General features: G+C 40.9%; 1 protein-coding gene across 1 annotated transcript in view; it reads left to right on the top strand.

The window, feature by feature from the left end:
- LOC145392427 (uncharacterized) overlaps positions 1–16,168 on the top strand; it is a 149,621-nt gene extending 133,453 nt beyond the window's left edge. Inside the window, exons 14-16 of the mRNA XM_080266836.1 lie at positions 1,344–1,497; positions 3,724–3,877; positions 15,926–16,168. Of these exons, the coding sequence (XP_080122962.1) occupies positions 1,344–1,497; positions 3,724–3,877; positions 15,926–16,168 (551 nt within the window). The remainder of the gene's footprint in view (positions 1–1,343; positions 1,498–3,723; positions 3,878–15,925) is intronic.
- Positions 16,169–26,567: the final 10,399 nt, after the last annotated feature.

Here is a 26,567-nt window from a genome sequence, read left to right as displayed (position 1 = left end):
CTGTTGGCAGAGTCACTTGACTGCAGCCAGGAGGACCCTGTGCTGCAAGCCCTACCCTGCCGGTGGTTGAAATCCGAGATACCACCGGATTTGCTGATAATAGAACAGCAGCCATTGCGAAGGAGGGATGGAAATACAGTAGGTGCGATATCTAAATTACATGTAGTATGGTGTGGACAGTTGAAGGCGGAGGTATTATGGGAGTAGGCTATGCTGGCCTACTCTCTGTGTTAATGAAAACACTGAAAATGTTCAGCAAGGGATGGTGGTCAGGAACAGGTCCTGAGCTAGTAAAACGGGAGCTCCAACTCTCCCTGTCACCAACTTGCCATTCACCTCGGGAAGTACCACCCTGTTCGACTGGTTTTGCAGTCTACTTCATATAAAATGCTATTGCAAATTAAATCACAAAGGAATGGCTGCTTCAAAATTTCCTTTGCCACTTAGCATACAAAAAATATGTCGCAGTGTAGTATGTTTAAAAACAGATAATCGGTGGGTAGGATCAACATTTATAGCCAGACTATGGTTATATCTGATCACCCTGCATCCTGTATGATAATGAAGTTAGCAATGAGAGAGAGGCCGAATATAAATGTCTGGACATGAACTCTACAGATATATCTTGTCCGTAAATTGTACCTGTAGTCCACCACACGAACTATAGTTTCCTCACTTTAACTTGGCCCAGATTGTCGTCCTTTAGCAGTTTATTTCACATGGCTCAGTGCTAGAAAAAGACAATACAGCTGTTTTACATCCTTCCATCCTTCGTGCCTGACATCATTCTCTTGTTTCAGGTTACTGCATCTAAGCAAGCGTGCGTCTGTGTTTCTGTACTGAAGTTCAAAATTGTCTCCTAACCTGAATAAAATCGTCCAATAACGCCACAATAAAAATGGAAAAAACGAAACGGGATTCAAAGGGATTGCTCTATAGTATTTTCTTTCTTTTAGGCGAGTGTGTGTGTGTGTGTGTGTGTGTGTGTGTGTGTGTGTGTGTGTGTGTGTGTGTGTGTGTATTGGGGGATGCAAGAATGAAACTTTCAAATTACCTCACCGAATTAAAGGAACTGACCATTGTATACAATTTTTTTATCTTATTTATTTTTAATTCGTTTATGTAAGTATGTATGTATGAATATATGTATGTACGTATGTATGTAGGTAGGTAGGTACTGTAGGTAGGTAAACGTGCGTGTATGGGAACGTCGTCACCGGATTAAAGTCAACCGTTTCATATCCCTTCTTTATTTATTTATTTATTTACTTCTTTTAAGTATTTACTTATTTGTTTATTTATTTATTATATTTATTAACTAATTTATCTGTTTTTTCATGCAGGGAAGCGTGTATGTATTGGAGAATCCCTGGTCCGCCTGCAGCTGTTCCTCTTCGTCTCGTGCCTAGTGCAGCGGTTCACATTCCAGGTGATACAGGAGGTCGACCCAGGCATCAGCAATCCCATGTTTAATGCTGAACCAGAGTTCATCGCTAGGTTTAAGGAAAGGCTCTAGGGACAGACTCTAAGGACAGACTCCAAGGATGCTCCAAGAACACTAAGGACACACTCAAGGAACATGCTGCAAGGATGCTCAAAGAAAACGCTGCAAGGATGCTCAAAGTATATGCTGCAAGGATGCTCTAAGGACACGCTCTAAGGATGCTTTAAGGACACGCTTCATGGATGTTCTAAGGACACACTTTAAGGATGCTCTAAAGACACACTCCAAGGATGCTCAAAGGACACTTGTTCCATGGATGCTCTAAGGACACTCCCTAAGGACAAGCTCTAAAGATATTGCTCTAATAGCAAATTTACTCTATTCCTGCCCATCCTCTTTCCATCAAAGTGAAATTCATTTTAGCCTGGGAGCCAGACTACACAGCAAAAGCTCTAAGGAAAACCTGTAAGGGAAAATATGCCCAATTTCAGGCACCATATTTTATCAGTCAGTCCAGTAAATGCAATAGATTCAGTAAACGAAATGCTAATAAACTAAGTACCCAGTAAACACAGTAAACTCAATAAACAGAGTAAAACCAATGAAATCAATAGACACAGTAGTAGTACAAAAATGCCCAGAAGTACGCATGCATACTCCTGGGCACTGTGTAATGGGCATCCCCCCCCTCTCTGCGTACTACTGGGCATGCCTTCAGGCAAACCCCACTTCAAGCCCCTGCCCAGGTCTAAGCATGCCTAATGCTGGACACTTTGTAATAGGCATCCCCTCCCCATATATACATATATATATATATATATATATATATATATATATATATATAGATAGATAGATAGATAGATAGATAGATCTATATCTATCTATCTATCTATCTATCTATCTGTCTATACAGTATATATATATATATATATATATATCTCCTCAATATTAGGTCACATACCTGCTGTCCAAATCTATAAGTAAGGATGAGGAGTTTGGGGGACTGACTTCTGCTTTCCGTGGAGGCTGGTGATAAACTGAGCAGAAAATAACGTCCACCAAAAAAACTTTCACCTGCCGAAAGATTCTCTCTCTCTCTCTCTCTCTCTCTCTCTCTCTCTCTCTCTCTCTCTCTCTCTCTCTCTCTCTCTCTTTTCATCCTGTATTCTGACTAATTTCTTCTTATTCTCCACACCATTACCACTGTTATTACCTGATTTTAAGAAAACGTCTTTTCATATAATGGACAAATAAAAAACAGTGAAACAGTAATCATTAACTTTTTTTCCCTATACTAACACTTAGCTACACAGCTGGAATCCGCATTTCTCTCTCACCTGCCCCCTCACTAATGGTTTTAGGTTATCAGATTTTAACCATTTGTCACTTAGGCTGTCACCTGACGAAAATAAATGAATTATTGGGGGGCACTTTTGTGATAGCTGTGAAAGATAAATTTCAGTAAACAAACTCTCTCCTCCATCTCTTTCTCTTCTTTTTCTTATTCTCTGCTTTTACAGTCAAAATCAGCCTTCAGCTAGAATCTTATTGCTATTATTATGATTATTATAAATAAATTTTATTTATCACTACTGGAAAAATAATTACTGTATGTCTGTCTGTCTCTCTCTCTCTCTCTCCATTCTGTTTTCTAATTTCTTCTTATTCGCCACACCATTACCACTATTATTACCTGATTTAAGAAACGTGTTTTCATATAAAGGACAAATAAAAAACAGTGAAACAGTAATCATTAATGTTTTTTTTTTCCCTATACCTACTATCACTCAGCTACACTGGGAAGCTGCATTTCTCTCTCACCTGTCCCTCACTAAATCAGATTTTGACTATTTGTCACTTAAGCTGTCATCTGGCGAAAATAAATAAAGCATTTGGAGCACTTCTGTGATAGCTGTGAAAGATAAATGTCAGTAAACAAGTCTCTCCTCCATTTCTTTCTCTTCTTTTTCTTATTCCCTGCTTTTTACAGTCAAAATCACCTTTCAGCTTGAATTTTAGAGCTTTATTATTATCATTATTATTATTATTATTATTAAATTTTTCACTACTGGGAAAATAATTACTGTCTGTCTGTCTCTCTCTCTTTTTCATTTATTTTCTTCCTATTATTACAGTCAAAATCTATATTACAGCTGAAGTAACGACCACTAATATATTCCATGATTGGAAAAAAAATAAAAAAAATTAAATGGCTATGAACAGTAATCTCCCTTTGTGAGAGTGTGTGCATCTGTAAAAATCTTACCGCATCTCGAAAGGACCTATGGAGCTCACAGCTGGCAACTGAGGCTCTCAGGATTTATAAAGCCACCGATGAACTCTGTGAGGGCCCCGATTTTCATCATGGTACGTCAAGAGACACGCTGCGAGAAGTGTGGCAAGAAGATTAACATCAAAACCGCCCACACCTGTGTAAAATGCCCAGGTTGCGGACGATTTATTAATATTTGTTATCAACGATATCACAGACAGTCCTGTTTACAAGGTGAGTAATCATAAACACTGAAGAGTAGCTCTTCTTGTTAAATTATTTCACAGTTCATTGTGTGCAACCTTCATTGATTTGGGAGAAAGAATAATGTCAGGGTGGATAAACAAGGATTGTGGGGAGCGTTAGGAAGTACATGGAGTAGATGGGAAGTCACTGTAGGTCGTGAAGAGTAGGTGTGAGGGTGCTAAAGCTGCTGTGCAAGTGGATAGTGAACTGAGAGAAATTTTTCTATTTGAAGGTTGGACTGAAGCAAGGATGTGTCATGTCTCCATGGTTGTTCAATCTGTATATGGGTGGGGTTATAGGAGATACAACGTTGGGCAGTGGATGTTGGAGGGCCCCTAGTGAGAGGAGGCAGAGCTTGGAAACTCCCTGTACTGTTGGTTTAGATGATACTGTGTTATGAAGTGAAGACAAAGAGGAGCTCCAAGACTTGGTTGATGAGTTTGGGAGAGTGGAAATGGAGATGGAGGGGAGATCAAGGATGAAATTGGGGATGTAGTGGAGAGGTATATGAGGGGAGGGGGGAGCTGGGGTGTGGGTAACATGAGTGCGATTTGTTTGTGGCCACCCCTTACGGGATTAAGGCTTCCGACAATAAATAGATAAATAGATAGAAATTATCAGGAACAAAACTTAAGGGGAAAAAAACACCGCTGTTCACAGATGGAATAGGGGGGACTTCTAAGCAGTTAAGACGACCCCATCTCCCTGGAAACACAGCAACTGATGATGATGATGATGGTGCCACTGCCTCTACAAGTAGGGGCGACGGACATACGCCTTCATCATCTATGGCATCAACCTCAAGGTCATTTTTAAATGGCCTTTTAGAGGAGGACAGTTTACTCCTTCGGTAGAGAACTCTCAAGACCCTATAGTACTCTTAACAAATATTTTTTACATTTTTCAGTCGCCATATTCAAAATGTAATGAGGCAGATGCAGGCACCATCTGTTGGTATATACTTAGTGCTGGCAGTTGTTTTAAGACGGGAACCTGTTTTAGAGGGGGAAGATACAACCAGAACTCACTCTATTCACACTCCACGAGTTTTCATTACTCTCAACACTATAGGACAAACACTGGAGGAGCTGAAACAGTACATATTAAACCATATAGAAAATGTACTTTGTAACACAGAGGGAAGTGGGTTTATTTTAGACTATATCAAACATTTAGAAATAATTATAATTAAAAATGTTGTTCCTCAGTCTATAGGTACATATGTAGAACTCCCACTGGTGTTAGGAGAAGGAAGCAGATATTTAATCCTCGACTATAACAGGAATAGATAAAGAAGCTTGTATAATACAGTGTTTGGCTGCTCATAAGATATTTTCTATCCATAATAAATGGAGGGACATGCAGTGTCGAGTGGATTCATGGGGAAAATATAGTAGTTTGATAAAGTTTCCTCGAGGGAAAGAGATTTCTTGGTACTCCCTTGATCAGTTAGAAACTCAAAATCAGATAAGTATTAATATTTATAGCTTGAATGATAAACATCCCTACGAACTGGCTATAGCCAGAATAGGGAGCAAGAAGCATGAGGACAAAGTAAATTTACTTTTATTAGACAACAAACACTATTGACTGATAAAAAATTTAAAGATATTTCTTCAAGCTTTTCTACATAAATGTCAACCTATGACTCCTTTCTTCTGTGAAGTGTGCTTTTCGGAATTTGCTGGGGAGGAGGAGAAGGTTTTACGTTCTCAGTATTGCTGCTCTCGGCAGAAAGAAGTAATTCCTGACCCGGGTTCCACCATTAAATTTAAAAATTGGTGGAAAACAGTGTCCTCTGATTTTGTGTGCTTCTATGATTTTGAAGCCCAACTGAAGGATGGGGGTGATAAGGATCATATTGTCAGCACACATCACGCTATAGCATATGCCTATATCATTGTGGATAGAGATGATAATATAGTAGACTCATATACATATGTTGGACCCGATGCAGCCACACATTTCATAGATAAAGTAACCCTCTCTTATGGGCAGTTACAAAGTCACCACAAATTTCCCATCCATATGACAGACGAGGATGAGGAAAGCTTTCAAAGGCAAATGAAGTGTCAGTTATGTGAGTCAGGATTTGTTAACGGTAGCGATAAACAAAGACACCACTTACACCACAGACAATTTAACAATTATGTAGGGGCTCTGTGCAGGAAATGTAATATGCAGATGAAAGATAACTCTAATAAACTAATTACCATAGCTCATAATTCGTCCTATGATTTGGGGTTAGTCATTAAGGAAATCAAACAAGACCTCCCCATTAACCTGCTCTGCAAACAGGCACTTAAGTTTTTTAAGAGTGATACTGGCAAGCTGAGATTCATCGATAGTTATGGCTTTATGAGTGGGAGTCTTGCTGATTTGGCTAAGGTACACATTCAGTCTGGAAATTCTCTCAAACTCACTAAGGAAATACTTGGAGAAATGGATGAATCCTTAAAAGAAATGCTAATTTCTGGGAAGCAAGTATTTCCATATGAATATCGTTCTGAGATTGATAAGCTTGAAGATAATAGTTTACCACCCATTGATGCAATTTACGGTTCATTAAAAGAAAGCTGCATTACAGAGGAAGAGTATGATCATGCTTCAAAAGTATGGGCAATGGCGGGTTGCTCTAGTTTGAAGGACTACCTAATGCTGTACCTTAAAGTTGACTGTGGCCTACTAGCTGATACGTTCAGCTAGAACTTTGCAGCAACTCTTCTGGCGTAGAACTTTGCAGCAACAATACAATTTAGATATAGTTAATTATGTCTCCCTCCCTTCTTTCAGCTTTGATAGCTGGCTGAAATCTTCAAAAACAGAAGTTCAACTCATCAGTGATAGGTCTTTGATTCACCTCATTCAGAATAACATCCGAGGTGGTTTCACTACGGTTATTCGCCGCTTCATGAGAGCTAATAACAAATTTCAGCAATCCAAGTTTTGATAGTTCAAAAGAAATTTCAAATTTTATATGTTATTATGACTTTAATTCACTCTATGCCTCTGTAATGACAGAATCCCTTCCCATTGGTGATATACAGAAGCTTAGTGACAGTGAGATGAAAGCATTTCTTGATAAGGGAATTGAAAGGCAACCTACTGACGGTACATTTAGGTACTGGGTTCTGTGTGACACACTACCAGTGTCTGCAAAGGTTGCCCAGTTAACAGATGATTTTCCTCTGAGCTTAGAACAAAACAACATTACTTATGATGATCTTTCACCATATTCTAAACAGATATTAGAAAAGGAAAATAGAAAATATCCTAAATTTAATGATAAACTTGTAGCTTCTCACTCAGCAAAGTACAACTATCTTATAGCTCTACCTTTGTTGCAGTTATATATGAGGCATGGTCTGAGATTAGCTAGAGTGATCTCTCTGTTCATTTTTAGACAGGAACCATATTTAATACCCTACATGGAACGAAATATAGAACTCAGAAAAATTGCCTCTACTAGGGACAACAAAGCTATGTACAAGCTAATGTCAAATTCACTGTTTGAGAAAACTTTATTCAATTCACAGAGATATGCCACCAAAACTAAAGTTTGCCGAAAGAGGAAATTATTCCTAAAAAGTGTTAGGAATCCTTTCTTCAGAAGGGTGATACCTTTAACCCGTCACGTCCCGAGGTTTTCCGCACCTCCGACATCCCCCAGTCCCGAGGTATTTTCGAATTTTTTTTTTTTGGCTAAAACCTTCACTTTTGGTGAGAAACATCGAAAATTCATAGAGAAATCGCTCACCTGAGGTTTAAAGTGCCCAATCCAGGTAGGAGTTCCTCCTTACCTGAGTGGGTTTTCTAACATGCTGGCACCAAAGAAAACGAGTTCTATGGGAGGGTAACTATTTTATCCACTCATAAACGGTATTTATTTATTTACTTGGTACGAATGTATATGTCGTATGACAGTATATTGGTTTTCAAGCAGTAATAAAGGCATTATAAGCATTGTTTCACTCACTAACTAATCACCATACCTGACCTATTTTTGCCACACTACCTGATCATTATTTCTGGCTGTTTCTTCTTCTAATGCTATGTAAACATTGTCCTCCACATTGTCATCGATTGGGGAATCACTCTGGCCCTGAATAACTTTACTAGCCAGGTCACTGGTAACAGGTCCTTTGCCAAGACAATGTCGTGAGGGGGGGAGGGGGGAGGTTATGCAGTGTAAGGCATTGTCCCTGCTTGGTATCTTGTACAGGAATAGAGGCAGGTGTCCCGTGTATACATACGAAAAATCACGTGCAAAAATTGAAAATTGTGCAAATTAGCGACCTTGCAATTGCACGACGTACTGGTACGTCGCCGGGACTGGCAAATGCAAATCGTTGCAACGTACCCATACGTCGTCGGGACGGGGCGGGTTAAAAGAAAATCGAGTAATAACAATCTCTCAGTCTCCCAAAATAGAACTGTCTCATCCCCAGTTTGTAGGATTTCAAATTCTTGAGCTGGCCAAGGTGAAGATGTATCATTTTTTATATGATGTTCTCACACAGCACTATGGGGAAAGAGTAAAAGCTGTGTACTCAGATACAGACAGTTTTGTATTTTTGCTTGAGTGTGAAGATATATTCAGTGAATTACAAAGGTATCCCCTTGTGGACTGGATAGATACGTCAAATTTCAGTCCCCAGCATCCTTTTGTACAGTGATGCACGTAAAGGACAGTTGGGTCTGTTAAAAAGTGAGGCAGGAGAGAAACTGATAGTTGAAGCATGTTGTCTGAACTTTGAAGCCAAAATTATACTCCTTACTTTTGCAGTCAGGTACAGAGATGATAACTGGTAAGGGAAAAAACTTAATCATGAAGAATACAAAGACACTTTTCTGGGGTCCAATAAGATTCATTATGTTAGAGCCACCAGTATATCTAACCGACAGGGACAGATCAACACTCTATCATCAAACAAGAGAGGGTTGAGTGAATTTGATGATAAACGTTATTATTTGTCCCCTACTCAGTCAGTCAGTTATGGGCATCCTTTGGCTAATAACATTCAAGGAAAAGGAGGGCAAGAAGAAGGAGAAGAAGAAGAAAAAAAAAAGAAGACGAAGAAGAAGAAGAGGAAGAAGAAAGAGATGGGAAGGAGCTTCCATCTCTGTGGGGGTCACGACTCATCCCCATTATCCAACAGTATTTCCCATGCAAGCGAAAACAAGGGTCCGACTTATATGACAGACAAGGCAAAAAGAAGAATGGTAAATATTTCCTAGATAGGGAAGCTACTTCATGATCTATGAGCGTGATTGTAACATTCTTTTCATAGATATTGTAATGATAAGATTTTTTATCCCACCGTTGTTGGTCATCAGTGTAACGCCAAACATTTAATTTTACCGGTGTTACCAGTGTAATGGTCGGGAATTGCAAGTTTCCCACCGTTGTTGATTCTGTTCGACTTACTCGTTGATAATACAAATGGTACTCAACTTAGTCTCCCCTCAGTGACTGATAAAATACTCACCTCAGTAAAAACAAAGGGGGGGGGGTAGCATTTCGACTTTGAATGATAAAGGTTACTTGTTTAACAGATAAATTTGGTAGCGTTCGTGGTTTTGGCCGAGTCGAGATTAAGTCAGTACCACGTGTGTTCGTCGTTCCCAAAGCGGAGGAATCTTGAACTGGAAGGGGATTGAGTTATGCGTGAGAGGACATAATTCCCTTGATTGGGAATAAAAATGACATATACTTTCCTCTACTTTAATAATTCTATACTGGTTAATCAACAGACATTTTGAATTACCTGACCCTTAATCATATGTACAAGAGTTGTAAATTAAAGCCATGGTTTGGGGCGAACATCATACAATATTGTCACCAAGTGAAACAATTGGAATATTCAAGTGATTTCTGAGGTCATCATACCTCACTCTTTATTATCGGTTATTCTTGGGCTCGTCAATAGCCTCAAGACTGGGACATTTATTGGCATGAATTGTCTTTTCGGGCTGGCATAGCCTCGAACCAAAAATAATCACTCATGTTCCATTTCGTCCGTGTAGTATAATCTCATCATACAATTCACTAATAATTCACAATCACTATCAATTCACAGTTATTAATAATTCATAATCATCTTTAACCCTTTAACCGCGGGCATTGTTTTGACCCGACTGGCCCCCCCCCGCGGGGGTTCCAGCCAAAATGTAAACAAACTTTAAACCTTTATAACTCTGCACAGAATAAATCTAGAGTGAAAAATAAGGTACCATTAGAAAGTACTAACCTTCGGCTTTGCAATGATGTAGGTTTCATGATTTCGTTGACTATCACTGGATGTGCAGTGCCATTAGAAGTGAGCGATCTAAAATCACTATTTTTCGCTCACACACCATTACCAAATGCCAACCTCATTCTGATAATAATACTATAAACATATATGAACACTGCACATATGCTAAACACCCACTCTGTGTTCACTGAGGCAGGTAAAAGGCACTGTAATTGCCCGCACTTCACTGCCACATCAGCACTGCTGTCACTCACAAAGCTGGACAGATACTGATGCGTGTTTGGTCAGGGGTGGGGTGGGGGGCTCGGGGCGTGGGAGATGGGGGCCCGGGGGGTGGGAGGAGGGAGGTGGGGGTCAGCTGGAGTGAAAGAACTTAATAGCTACTCTCCCTTGAAACAACTGGCGCGCGGAAAAAATGCGCGGTATTCAAAATATTCACAAACATTCCAGAATGACACCCGCGGTTTGGTCCAGTTTTTGCAATGTCATTCTGGAATGATACCCGCGGTTAAAGGGTTAATGCATAATTACCAAAAATACATAATCACTCGGGCTTGTTTAGCCTCAAGGAACAACTCAAAAATCACATTTTTGCTCACAACCACTAACTTCCCTTCAACGCTCCCAATTATCTAACATATTAATATAAGAGAAAGAAAACGGTTAATGAGTTTGAATTCACCTTTCCGTTACATGACCACATTAACTTCCAAAATTCTATACCTTATCTACAAAAAAATAAAGTTCACCTGATTGATTCATAATACCATTTCTGCTACATTCAGTTTGTAAACTATTCATGGGTAGTGTAAGTGTGTATGTAAGACAAGTCTATGGGCAATATCACATGATGGCCTCATGCACAGCCTGACGTCACGGTGTCTGTGAACTGAACCAACGTCTGTTATACACCAGGTCTAGGTAGCGAATCTCTACGTTAAGCTTTTAACAACATTACGTCATATGGTTCACGACAAGTAAGGATTAAACTAGAAAGGGGGGGAGAAAGGAGGAATGTGTACAGCTCACCTGAACCAACGTCTGTTATACACCAGGTCTAGGTAGTGAATGGGGCATATCGGGCACCAAGGGACTCCACTGCTAGATCAAATGAGATTGTGGTTTTGCGATATGGTGGGTTTTAATTCTCTTTACTATTTATATAGTAGTGTACACATGACGTTAGGACTTTTGACTGAAATGGGGAAAATTTGGGATTCAATCCTTACTACATTTAAATACTGAATTTACTGCCATCCCGCCTTGAGTTTGGGGTAGCTTATGCCATCTAGTGACGGCTAAGGCAAGCGGGACTATTTGGTCCTCACAATTACATTATTTTGGCCTTTTTGACTATTAATCTTACATATTTGGGTTCTAGCAGCTTCATTAGTAAGCCTTTCACAACAATGATACGGAAAGAATTGCTTACCCATTATTATTCTGTTTAAGGTTTAAACTTAGCGCCTGGCAACGACGCACAAGCAAGGGTAAGGTTGCACGCATCTGTTATACATTACTCTACCAGATGGATGAATTCCCATAGCTCAACACTCACAATTACACCACCTATGCATAGATACAGAGATGTATACATATAAAAATAAAGTTAACCCTACATCAATCATTAACATATGAACTACTACTTAGGACAGGAATTTATAGACTAGTATTCAGATTACACCGTATCTAACTTAGAAATTACAGTACTTCTAAACACATACATGAATACTAAATTTGTGGCACTACAATATTTTGTATGCAAATCTCATTTTGTTTATATATGTATATATATATATATATATATATATATATATATATATATATATATATATATATATATACTAAAAAAAGGAACTTTACTGATAATGTGTAAAAAAGTGTCTGCAGTGTTCGTCATTTATTTATTAGGTGAGGAAATTTTTTAGTCTTCTTTCCTAGAAAGGGAAGCTACTTCATGATCTATGAGAGAGTTTGTATCATTATTTTCTATATAATTTGTATGCAGAAATCCTATAGAGTTTACTGTATTTACTGTGTTAAAAACCTTTACTGTTAATTTGTAAATAAAGTTGTAAATAAAATGTCTGCAGTGTTTATGTTTTATTTATTAGGTGAGGACATATTAGTTTTTTCATCAGTTTATCAGTAAACACCATGGAGAACTCTTATACATCAGAACACACAGATATATTTCGTGATCCTGCCACGATTATTGTGGCAGGGTTTTCAAACTCAGGAAAAACCGTACTGATATCTAAACTCATCAAGTACTATGCAGAAAAGTTTTCAAATATATTTATCTGTGGTGTAAGCTATCACCCTCTTCAAGATGATCCAGTCATTGGTCGTAAAGTTTCTGTGCACAAAGATATAATTGACTCTTCAGTACACTCTACTCCACAAGGAAAATCATTACTCATATTAGATGATTTGTACTTAAAGGCAATGCTGAGTCAACCTGTAGCTGAAGCTTTCATCAAGGGACGTCATTCAAACCTGAGTGTTGTATTAATATCTCAAAACCTTTTAATGAGAGGTCCTTTCTCTCGTGACGTATCCCTTAATGCCACTCATTTTTTACTCCTTCGAATGCGTGACTTGGGACAGGTGGAATGTTTAGCCCGTCAGATATTTGGTTGACAACATGTGTCAGATATTCTCGAAATACACAGGCGAGCTGTTATCAGTAAACTTTATGGGTATTTACTGATTGATTTATCTATAAAAACTCCCTCACAACTGCAATTTAGGTCAAACATTATTGGAGAGCCTCCTTGTGAAGCAGTCTATACCTAGGGAAATTAATAGCTTACTTCGAAACATATAATATGATCCTACATCACCTGCATCCTTGGGTAGTACTGAAAAATTATATCGGACCGCCAAAAAAATAAACACCCTGGTGACTAAAACAGATGTGAAGAGATTTTCAAAAGGTTCTAGAGTTTATACTCTGCATAAATTACAAAGAAAAAGATTCCCACGACGAAACATTGTAGCAGCAGGACCCCGCATTATTCTGACATGTGACCTGGCTGATTTGAGGCACTTACGAGGGGAAAATAACCATGTACAATATTTACTGGTAGTGTAGATGTCTTCTCATGTTACATGTTTGTCCATCCCATTCAACGAAAAACTGGAGCTACTGTAACTTACGCGCTTTCAATCATTTTAAGTACCAGAATCACAAGGTTACTCAACACTTTTCACAGACAGGGGGATAGAATTTTATAACAAAACGCTGGAATCTTACTTGAAGAGGAGAATATTACTCTGTATTGTGTTTACTCACAAGAGACAAAGGCTAGTCTCTGTGAGCGTGCTATAAGAACTCTGAAGCACAAAATTTATCGGTATTTAACTGCATACAACACTTTAAACTACCTACCCATTCTAAGTACACTGGTAGGCACATATAATATCACCCCTCATCAAGGCTTGAAGGGGAAGACATCTGATGAAATTCACAAGCTAACAGACCCCAGAGACTGGCGAAAGCAGTTTACAATAATGTATAAAAAGGCTATCAAACGTAAAAAAAAAACAGTTAGTTCAGACTTGGTTGTAGGGGACTTAGTACGAATAGTGACTTCATCCAGGAGTAAGAGCTTTACAAAAGGATTTACTAAACAGAATACTGAAGAGATATTTCGCATTACCAAAATACACAGGAGTAAGTCAGGAGTTTATACCTATGAGCTGGAAGACTGGGGTGGAGAAGCAATCAAGGGATTATTCTACAGAGAAGAAATAATCCCTACTTTAGCCCCAGAAACCTTCCCCATTGAAATATTTAAGAGACGGAAGAAGAAAGACGGCTCTTTGCAGTATTATATTCACTGGAAATCATATCCAGATCGCTTTAACGAGTGGATAGATGCCTCGGAGATCCAGAAAACCACTGATCTCCCGCCATCGTGAATTTATTCAGTTTCTGAAAGAAACCAAACCAAAGCTGCTTCTACCATTCAAAGACCCCAGGAAACTGCTTAACCTAAATCTTCCCATATAATTGCCCCCATTCAGCCTTCAAATACAGAACATCGTCACTCACTCGAGGACACAATCAAAATACTACTGAAACCAGACATCCATCAGTATGCTTTTGGTATCTTATTATATTTACGACAACACTGGGAGGATATGGGTAATCTGATGTCTCCAATTCGCAACATTAATATTATAGATGTAAATCTGTACTGGGTAACCCGAAACAACACGTTTGATTCACGTAAAATAACTGACTTACGAACTTTGGTGAAACTTGTAGAATTACCCGAGGCTTATATCAAGAATCCAAAGGCAAAGAAACAACTATTCGGGGGTGGGGTCACATCTCTTCATAACAAAATAAAGCAAAGTTTTAAGAGGTGGGATCAATATTAAGTCTTTCATTACAGCCTGTAGAAACAGTCTGCCTTGAGATCTCGAGCAGAATGGATGTCTGTGGGAGAGGCTTGCAAGTCCATGATAGCATAAGGGAAATTCTTTTGGCCCAGGCTCTCCCCAGACATAGGGCCACGATTATCAACTCCCTTTTTGAGACTTATAACAGACTAGTTGGCAATCTAACAGAGGATTACTATAAGTAAGATATAGATTCATATGTTTCCACTCTAAGTCTAAATTATATGGATATAGACACTCAACTTCAGTATTATCAACAGTACCATCGTTATAGACAGGTGGCTCTCCAATTTTTGTCTGTCAAGTCTTTACTGGATGATCTTCGAGCCATACGACAAGATTTGTAATTTAACTACCTAGAAAAGGAGAAGGGGGAATTCCCATCCAGTTAAGACCTTGAAAGAGGTCAGTGAGTGAGTTTGTTGGTTAGCACTCCTCCATAAAAGGAAGGCTCCAGGAGTTCAGCCAGCACACTTCGCTCCTTAACACTCGCTCACACTTTAGAGACCTGGGAAGGAGGCTGAGGGTACATTTTTTCAAAGAGTTAGCGGGGTAATAACTGACGATCAGTATGAAGCCAGAGATAATGCTATTTGCCACTTAGTTAATGCTACTGGAGTACGAAATTACGGCCTCTGTGCTGCAATTTCTGAAAAGTACCCTTATGCTAATTTGTATTCCACTCGAAAACCCCTTTACAATCTTAACAGAGCCCAGGTCAAATCAAGAGATAAAATTTGGTTTGTTAGAGTATTTAAAGAAAGTAACAGACCTTATATAATTACTTTAGTAGCCCATTGGGGTCCTGGCTCTGAACTAGTGACCAACGAGTCTGCCCAAACATTAATATCAAGGTCGTCAGAACGAAATTACATTCAAAATCTCCAACTGGATACTCTGACTGGACGTGTGGGTAACTTAGCTCTATGTATTGAAGAGCTAAAACGTATCCTACCCCATTTAGGTATTAAAAATTTATTAGTACCTCCAGGGACTGGAAGTGGTCTGGGCGGGGATACGTGGGCTTTAAAATATTTGCCTTGCTTTGAGAAGCCTATGATATGCTCCCGGCATAACATCAATTGTATAATTGTTGATAGGAGAAATGTCTCCGTTCATAAACCCGCAGCTGGAGTACGCGAGTGGTATACACCACAACAACCACTAGCACAGCTTCCATCACAACCACAGCCACTACCGCAGCTTTCATCACAACAACCACAACCTCTACCACAGCCTCCTTCCTACAAGGAGATGTGACTGGAGGATCCAATGTTATTACCCCTCCTCCAGCATGAACCACTACAACAGCAGCAGCACCACCACCAGCAGTTGTCCCTCCCCCAATATGAGCCACAACAGGAGCAGCAGCAGCACCAGCACCAGCACCAGCACCAGCAGTTGTCCCACCCCCAGTATGAGCCACAACAGCAGCAGCAGCAGCATGGACAATGCAAAGACCCACGAAAAAGACCCGCAGCAACCTCAGATGAAGTGGAACCACTCGGTATCATTAAAAAGAAAAAATATAAGTGACAGCGTTAGTGTATTAAATGTTTATGATGATTTCACTGCCTGGAAAGACGCCAGGAATGGATGCTGTTATATAAAAGAGGCCACTGATCATCCAGATTTCAAAGGAAAATAATTTTTATAGAGAAATTACTTACACCAATATTACTTAAGATATTGATACTTATCAAAACTAAGCATTCCCAAATTTAATTGTTAATAATAGTTTGTAAGATGTTTTGGGAAGTTGGTATAGGCCTATAATTCTGTGTACTGGAACAGATTTACTTAAGAAACTCTTGTATACTACTACCATTAAGTCATAATAGCCTGTAAGATGTTCCTGGGTGATTGTATGTAATTCTAAGTACTCTGTATGTTTTTGAGGGTTGATAAAATTTGTATGTAAGGTGTTAGTAAAAGTTATAAAAAAAAAAAAAAGATTTACAAATCATTTGTTTTCTTAACCTATAAAATAATGGTATATAGTATTTTTTTGTTAGTATGTATTCTACAAGGGAAACAATCATGTCACTGAAAGACGCTGATGACATTTACCTTTATCTCTCTTCCATTGCAAGTGGAGATGTTTACCCAGATAAGACCACAACAAACTTTCAGAATCGCATTATCCCACTGCAGCTAGATCCAAATCATGAATATCAGGTTGGGTTAAGTAATATTTTATTCCCAAAACATTATTACTGTCTCAGAAATGGTGATCCAGAGTGTAAAATTGGTTTTCATGCACGAATAATGAGATCTGAAAACGAAGACTACGAGTTCAATTTTTATAATTATATACCTGAAACAAATATTGTTTGCAACTTTAGCTCTCGCAATTTAGTATCTATAATCGAATCCATTAACCATCAAATAATGAAAGAACTTCAGGAAATTAATCAAGAAAAGTATGCTGATTATTTCCCTAATCAGCAAATATTGCACTATGATTACAACCTAGATAGGGTTGTCATTCAAAAAATGGTAGTTGGAGCTGATGCAGATCGTTTATACACCGAGTAATTAGTGGAGTTTGCCCCTCAAATTGCCATAGTGCTGGGGTTTGAACCAAGAGTTCGTTATTCGGTATTTCACAAAACTGAAAAGGAAAGTCCTTCATCTCGAAACCCAGTCCTGTTAGAGTTGTAGGTCCATATCCACCCAGATCCGATGGTTCCAATGATTATTTATATGTATACTCTGACCTGGTTAACCCTTCACGATTCGGGGGACAAATTGTGTTAATCCTATAATGTACAAAACCATTAGCAGTTCAACCATAGAAAGTGTTGCCATAAAAATTACTAATCAAAATGGTGGACCAATATACTTTGAAGACAATCACAGTGTTACCTGTGTTTTACATATATGACATAGGTAAAGATGATCACAGACTCATTACTGTTTTTGACACCATGATGCTTACTACCCTGATTCCTCCTTCCGAAGATGAAATTCTTGTTACTATTCAAAGACCCATTCCTACTCAAACGAGGAGGGGCTCTAAGTGATATAACTACTTTTAGGAGCCCCATATAATACCAACGGGGGGGCTGGTATTTTTTACTTTCTAAGGGGCATAGGGAAACGGGTAATTCCTTTTTTTTTAAGAAAAATGTAGTTCCTGAAGCTCTGGGAATTGGATGAGGTGTACTCGAGGATGTATCTAGTGGCAAGGTTTGATTAATTGACTGATTGATTGATTATAGTAGAAACTGGCGGCGCAACTGCTAGGGTCATATGCCGCCGGACAACAAGCTAAAACACGCAGCAAATAAATGGTGCATAATCGAAATAAAGTTAGTAACTTTTACTAGAAATAAAACACTGAAAATAATAAAAGAATAGTTAAAAGAAAACACAAGTACTTATAGAAGTGGAAAGAGGCTCGCCTCCTGAAGAAAACCAAAAACATCAGTCAAATCGCTATAGTCTCCACCAAGTATCGAGGAGAGACAGTAGGCACCATTTACCCCTCTATGCCTATGGAAGAATCTCCGACACAGGTCCCCCAAACTAGGACACTCGACCAGCAAGTGACGGACAGTAAGGGGAACAAAGCAATCATCACAGTACGGTTGAGTCTCACCACTTATCAGGAACCCATGTGTAAGCCGAGAGTGCCCAATGCGAAGCCTAGTAAGAGCTACCTCCAATCGCCGAGGCATGGAAGCGAGAACCTTTGGCACAACCACTCTCTGAAAGACTTCTTTCAGCTTATTATGAGCAACACCATCCCAACACCATCCCAGCGTCTCTGCCAACACACATGAATTCTGTCCCACAAGTAAGGTGTTAGATCAGATGCAGGAAGCGGATATTCTGTTGCGGGCTGTTGAGTAGACGCAGCCTTGGCCAATGCATCTGCCGTCTCATTGCCCACCACACCAACATGTGTGGGAACCCAGCAAAAATCCACTCTCTTCCCCTGATGACGAATAAGGAACAGCCACTCCAAAATAGCTGAAACTAAGAGTTAAAAGAGTCCAGGTCCAAAAGCGCCCCTTAAGAGTCGCTAAAAATAGTAAAATAATTGTCAGGGTGAACAAACACCAACTTTAAGGCTAAAATGATGGCTGACAACTCTGCAGTAAAAACTGAGACAACCAAAGGAAGACTACCTCCACGGCTAAAATTGGGAAATACCACTCCAAAATCAACACCTGATGCGGATTTAGAGCCATCAGTATACACAGGCACAGAACCATCATGACTAGAAGCATGTTCTAAAAATAACCTTAAAAGACACTGAGGAGCGACAAAAGCCTTTGAACCAGCAAAAGGCCTGCAGAAAGTTACCCTGGGTAATATCCAAGGCGCAACCCTCGGGATCCGAACAGTACTGACAACTACTGCTGACAAACCAAACACTTCCATATATCCTGAACCTTATAGCCAAATGGACGAGGCATGTGAGTATGTCTACTATAACACAAAAGACAATATTGTTTCGTCACACACTCACAGACAAGTGAGTCTGGAAGGCGACGAATCCGGAGCCAGCACCTTACTGCAAGACTGATGCAGCAGATCTAAGGGAGGCACATTAGTTACCACCAATAAGCTGGGAATTGGATAGGACAAAAAAGACCCAGTTGCTAGGCGAAGACCAGCATGATAGACAGCATCTAGAGTTTTTAGTCTTGATTCTGTGGCACAGGAGTATACCTCACAGCCATATGACAGCTTAGAGGTTACAAATACCTGAAACAAATGCAAGAGCGTCCTCCAATCAGCATCCCAAGAGGTATGGGACAGAACCCTCAATAGATTGAGAGCCTTCATACATGATGTTTTAAGATTTGCCAAGTGTGAGACCCATGTCAAACGACAATCAAACGTCAGGCCCAAGAATTTCATCTCTGTTACACAACAGAGTCTCCTGCCACAAAAAGGGATGAGGATGGAGATCAGGGTCCGAGTGTACCCCTCTCATCCTACAGAAGTCTTTGAAGGGGAAAACCAAAAACCATTGGAAGTGGCCCAGGCAGAAATCTTGTCCAAGGCAAATTGCATATGCCGCTCAATAGCAGACATGCGGGAGCCAGAAAACCATATAGTTAAGTCATCCACATAAAGGGATGAGGATACCCCCAGCAGGCACAGTGTCAATGATACCATTGATGGCCACTGCAAACAGGGAAACACTTAAGACACTCCCCTGTGGGACACCTTCCTCCTGGCACAGTGGTGCAAAGAGGTTAGAATCCACACGGACCCGAAATACACGATCAGTCAAGAAGTCTATAAGGAACACAGGCAGGCGACCACTTAAACCAAAGGCATGAAGTTGTTGGAGGATGCCATGGTGCCAGGCAGTGTCATAAGCTTTCTCAAGGTCAAAAAACACAGCCACAGGATGTTGCTTGGAGGCAAAAGCTTCACAGATTGACACCTCGAGCCTGATAAGGTTGTCTGAAGTGCACCGTAACTTACGGTAACCACTCTGCAACGGAGAGAGAAAGCAACCCTTCTCCAGAAACCACATAAGCCTGACATTGACCATCTTTTCAAACAGCTTGCACACACACGATATTAAAGTGATAGGGCGATACTTGGAGACTTTGGGATGGTCTCTACCAGGCTTGGGAAAGGGGAGGACAATACCCAACTTCTAACTCCTCGGAATAGAGCCCTCACTCCAAACCCTGTTAACCCCTACACCGCGGGCATGTTTACCAATGTTTTGCGTGTCCCGCGGGGTTATTCTGGCTCCGACAGACTCTCAAAAAATATTTGCCAAAAATCAGTTATTAGTCCTAGAATATTAAAATAATGTATGCTTATGGCACATACCTTCAGCTTTCTCCTGGAATGTTTGTTGAGCCTTCGTCGTTTACCGTAGGACTTGTGGAGACTTCTGAAGTTGGGTAACGAAGTCTCCACTTTACACTTCCCGACAACCCGTAATATGATTACCACAGCCAGATATTAACACTATAAACACTACTCTATGATTTTCAAGTAGTTTGGGATCCATACTCCAAAAAAAAACCACTGTGAAAGCAATGAAAATTACGAGCGCGTCTGACCGTCGCACTTGCACTAGTTCGCTCTTGGTACTCTGTCATTTATTATTTATAAAACCCCTCACACTTTATATTTCTATTACTATATAACACTTATATATATCTACAGTCTTTTTCCATAAGTTTCCTTCAGTAGTATTAGTTTATTGTCACTGTAGGGATTCAATTTCTTTCAGTAAAATACGTAGTATTCACTTTCTCGTCCTGTATACTAGCATTGAGAGTGAATGTCACTTTCACCTCCACTCTCATAACTCATAGTATTCAGACATGCTAGAGTGAAACTTTCACTTTCATTACTCCTAGGGTATATACTCGTATTCTTATAATACTACTCATTTACATTTCTATTTACGTTCTCTATTTTATTTACGTTATTTATATTTCTATTTTATTTACACTGTGTTATGCACTGTCACTTGAAGTAACTTATAAAACTATTTTCCGCTGTTCACGTATACTTACATTCATTACTTTCACTTGCTGTTTACACATTATTTACACATTATTTACAATTCCACTTGCACTGTTTTACTCAATAGAAAGATCGTAGTCACTCTTTTATCAATTGTCAGCCCTTTACCTCTTTCCACACGAGGTTTAGTAGGGGGTAAAGGTCACAGGTCCCTTTGCATGGGGGGTGAAAAGTCCCTGAAGTTTGCAAGAGCGAACAGACGTACCTGCACTTCGGAAGATGAGAGTGAACTGATCAGGGTGGGCCGGGGTGGTGGCCTACCTAGGGAAATTCATGACTACCAACGTGAGCCTCTTGAAACAGCTATATATAGCAGTGAAATGATTGGCAGGAAATCTAGACAATACATTATAAATTAGGTAGTTCCAGGTGAATGTAAATATCACTTAGGCTTCTCCCTTCCCTCCTTATATGTATATTTATTACGAAAATAGATTATACGGCATATTTCAAGGGGAAATAAACAGCGAAAATTAGCGAACGAGTGCACGTGAGGTGTTGTCAGGTGACAATTAGCCAATTCCAGGTGTATGGCACTCTCACTTACCTTATTTCTTTCTTGTATAATTTTGGTATAAGAATAGGGCATAGGGCTTATTTCAATGGATGAAATCAGTCAAAAATTCCAGGGAAGATTAACTTAGCATAGCACGGCCGAGCAGGCGAGAGGATAGGGTAATGGAGAGGGGGTAGGGAGGGGAGTCAAGAATGGGGAGAAATGGCTTAATTGTCAACAATGGATGGAAGTACAGATGAGATTAGGAGTGCTGACTAGTGTTGGACATTGGCAGTACTGATAGATGATACAAGCCACCACTTGGAAGCCCGGATGAATTCAAAATAACACAGAATCACAAAAGCGACGCCCCGCAGTATGATCCCTTGCTCCCAAGCATCACGAAAGTGACGCCCCGCGGTTAAGGGGTTAAAAAGGTCCAATAAAAATTGAAGTGAATCAGTCAGTAGATGACGCAGCATAGCGTATGGAATATTGCCAGGTCCAAGAGCAGTGTCACCAAACTCTGAAAGGGCAGCACGCAGCTCACAGAGACTGAAATCTAAATTATACGGCTCTATGCCACAAGAGCGAAAGTCAAGACCCAGCCTCTCCAGATTCCTATGAAAAGTAGCAAATGGCTGAGAAGGATCCTTTGTAGTGACAGCGAAAAACTGATTTGCAAAAGCAGAGGCTACTGCACCTGGTGCAGACACAAGTTCTCCGTGAAGGCGCAACACCAGAGGGGAGGGGGGGCAAGAACCTACCAGAAATCTTGTGCACCTTTTTCCACACCATAGACATTGAAGTTGAATTTGTAACTGTAGAAACATATGAGTTACGGCGAGCATTTTTCATATTCTATATTCTATATTCTATAGTGAGCACGTTCTCACTATATTCTATAGTGAGCATGTGCTTTGAGAAACTGTATTTTAAGAAAAACAAAATTACGATTGGCAAAATATCGACGGGCAGCTGCTTTGTAAGTTCCCTTTGCTGTGGAGCAGTCATCATTTCACCATGGCACTGGTCTCCGGGAAAAAACACCAGAAGTCCATGAGATGGAATGAACCCCTGCTGAGAAAATGGTCTTAGTAAAATAACATTCAGCATCATCGACAGTTGAAAAATCACTAACCCTGTTGGGAAATACACATAGTTCCTCAAAGAGAGACCAATCAGCCCTGTCCAGACACCAGCGTGCCAGACAGGCTCCAGGAACAGAGTAGGCTGGACCACTAAAGGATAATGGTCACTACCATGTAGATCATCCAAAACCTCCCAAGAAGAATCTAGGGCACAGTCAGAGAAGATGGTAAGGTCAATGACAGAATATGTGCCAGTCTGAACATGAAAATGGGTCAGTCTCCCATCATTAAGGATAACCAAATCTAAATCCCCAACCAAAGAGGCAAGATCACCCCGGGAATTTGAAAGTGAACGGCCATTAAGGTCACCAAGGAGTAGGAAAGGGGGTGAAAGTTGACTGATAAGGGTTTCTAGATCAGCACATATAACAGGAATGGAAGATGGAAGGTACAGACAACAGATGGTACAGCACCTCCCAACGTGCATCTGTACTGCTAGAACTTGAAAGTGGGACTGAATCTCAAAGGAAATAAAGGGGACATCAGAAAGGCACAAAATTGCACATCCACCGTTGTGACCACCAGGAGGAGATGTGTGGAAGACTTCATACCTCCTAATAGAAGGGAACTGTCTGTCCCCCACCATTGTCTCCTGAAGACAGACACACAGTGGGTTCAGAGCAGAGAGTAATAACTGCAATTCCTCCCAATTTGCCATGACACCTCTACAGTTCCACTGAAGACAGATTGGTACCGATTGAGCCATAGTGATTAGTATTAAATATTATGAACTTAGAAACACCAAAGCTATGTAGCAACCTCGTTGGGAAGGGAGTGAAAGTCCTTCTTCCTAGGTGAGTAGCTCTGCCTCACCAACCGAGAAGACAATGAAGATTTAAAGTTTACATAGGTGGAAGTACCCTTACCCCGAGACATGTCCTGCCCATCGCCAGAATGAGTCCGAAGCACAGAGACCTTCTTGGAAGACCCATGTACCCCGTCCGCACACCCATGTGAGGGTTCAACCGAACCTCCCCCCAACCGAATCAACCAAAGGTTGGCCGCTGGGTGACGGAGCAGAGAGAGCAAGCGACTAAGCTCTTTGAGTATCTAAAGACCCAGTCCCCACCACACCTGAGCAAGAGGCAGGGACGGGAATCCTAGAAGGGCCATCATGAACACCCACAGACTTAGACGCCACCACTGGCTGGGTTGTCGAGCGAAGAGCCCCCTCAGAATCCTCACGCGGTACAGAAGTTTGAACCTTAGAAGGAGGGGAGTCACCCAAAAACTCCTCACTCCTCACTCGTTTGAGGTTGGCAGATGCAACCTCCATCTCTGCACAAGAACTTAAAGCATTAGAAACTGTAGAGCCACACTGTAAAGAAGAGTGAACAACAGTAGCAGAGCGGGCATATGGTACAGGAGCAGCAGTCGGTACGGGAGTAGCAGCCAATACAGGACTATGAGAGAAGCTGTTTTTTTTTTGGATATGTCAGGACAAGGGTACACAGGAAGGACATCAGGAGTTTTGGATGTGTCAAAGCAAGGTGTAGCATCAACAGGGGTGTTTGTCACAGGAGGAACCGGAGGAACTGGGATGGGGGAGGCACTCCCAGGCGCTGGAAGAACCACCGCAGAGGGGACACTCCCAGAGACAGGAGGCACATCCCTGGAGGAAGCACAGCTGCTTCCAGGCTGCACTTCCTCAGTGGAACCCCCCGGGCGAGAAGGCCGGGAAGTAGAACCCCGAGAATTTGACGGGGCATTGTGTGATGGCAAGGGCACCTGCCGGGTAGCTTTATGGTGAGACAACACTGCAGCAAAGGAAACCCCAGGGCGAATGAACCGCTCCTTTACCCTGGCCTTTGCCTCAGGAAAGGAAATTTTCTCCTTTGTTGTCTCAAACTACCCAATCACCAAGTGGACAGGGTGCACGGCCTGAGTAAAACCATGATAGAATTATAATTGAGTGTTCAACAAGACCATATTGTACTACTTAGATCTGGAGTTATTTTAGCATATGAACATTTAAGGAGAGTCAAAACACCACGTACAAAATTAACATAATCTATAGAACTACCTTAACCTACAACCAATACAGTGGGAAAACAAAACACAAAACATCACCCTGCCTACTGGACAAGAGCATAAACTTGCTAAAGTCCATCCTACATCCCTAACCAAGGACATACACAAACCTTAAACCTGGATGACCCAGAGCTAGCTGGCGTCATTGACAGGGAAAAAGAGAGAGAGCTCTGAGCCTCTGCACCTGGGCTTATATGCAGGCCTACCACAACCTCATTGGGTCGCCAGTTTGTTAATTTAGTAACACCTTAACTAGCTAGTTATACACATGGCGCAAAGGGGAACAATTAACTACACAAAATATGCGTCCATGTGACACCTCCCCCCCAAAAAAAGAACTTTTTACCAAGCCGGAAAAAGTTACAAACACTAGAGGTACAAATGTAGGTTTACTTCAATATTACAAAAATTCCTTAAACCTAAAAACATAGAACGGGTAAATAACATGGTAAATCATAGGGAACCTACACTCTGTTCACACTCTTAACAATGCATCTGCAATGGTATTGCCCTTGCCACGAATATGCTGCAGTTTTATATTATACAGTTGCAAGGCTAGAGCCCATCTCAGCACTCGAGCATTCTTAAACTTGACCTTTTCAATAACCACAAGGGGGTTTTGGTCTGTGAACACTGTGATGGGGAATGCGCTACTAGACAGAAATACTTCAAATTTTTCTATTGCCATGACAATTCCAAGAGCCTCCTTTTCAACGGTGGCATAAGCCTTTTGATAAACCTTAAACTTTTGGGAAAAGTAGCATACGAGATGTAACACTTCACAATATTCTTGCAAGAGCACTGCCACCACCCCTGCATCACTTGCATCGACCCTAATGATGAAGGGCCAATGAGGGTCCGGGGTTCGGAGCACAGGAGCACAAGCCAGCAGGGCCTTCAAACCCTCAAATGCCCGCTGACATTCATTTGTCAAATGGAACATCTTCTTGGAGCTAAGTTCATCTGTAAGGGGAGCAGCGACCTGGGCAAAGTTCCTGCAGAAACGATGATAGTAACCGATCATCCCAAGGAACCTCATGGTAGACTTTCGGTCAGCTGGTGGTGGGTATTGTAAAATGGCATCCACCTTAGCATCAACACGGGCTAGTTGGCCCTGCCCGACCACATGCCACAGGAACACGACGTGGGCATGCCCAAACTCACTCTTGGTGAGGTTCACGGTTAGATTGGCCTCCTCCAGGACATCAAAGAGCTTTTACAGCCTCTCAAAGTGTTCCTCCCAATTGTCACTCCAGACAGCTAAGTCATCTAGGTACACACGGACGCCAGGCAACTCTGCAATCAAATTGTTCATTAGTCTTTGGAATGTGGCCGGGGCATTCCGCATGCCAAAGGGAAGAACTAGAAATTCCCAAAGGCCGCTTGGAGTGACAAAGGCAGAGATTGACTTGGCTTGTTCTGTCAAGGGCACTTGGTAATACCCTTGGAGGAGATCAAGCTTAGTGACGTAGCAGGCTGCTCCTAGGTCATCAATAATGTCATCCATTCTGGGTAGTGGAAAGGAGTCGGGCAGGGTAACAGCATTGACCTCCCTATAATCTACACAAAGGAGGTAACTTCCTCCAGCCTTGGGGACTAATACTACAGGTGAGGCCCAGGGACTCATACTTGGACGGATCAAACCTTGCTTTTTAGCCTCTGCACCTCGGACTGCAGGAATTCCCTCTTCTCAGCACTGAGATGGTATGGAGCTTGTCGGATTGGAGGGGCTCCTTGA

The sequence above is a fragment of the Coenobita brevimanus genome, chromosome 22 (genome assembly GCF_032717465.1).
Source record: "Coenobita brevimanus isolate Jiangsu-jjx chromosome 22, ASM3271746v2, whole genome shotgun sequence".
NCBI lineage: Eukaryota > Metazoa > Arthropoda > Malacostraca > Decapoda > Coenobitidae > Coenobita > Coenobita brevimanus.
This window is presented reverse-complemented; position numbering and strand designations above follow the sequence as displayed.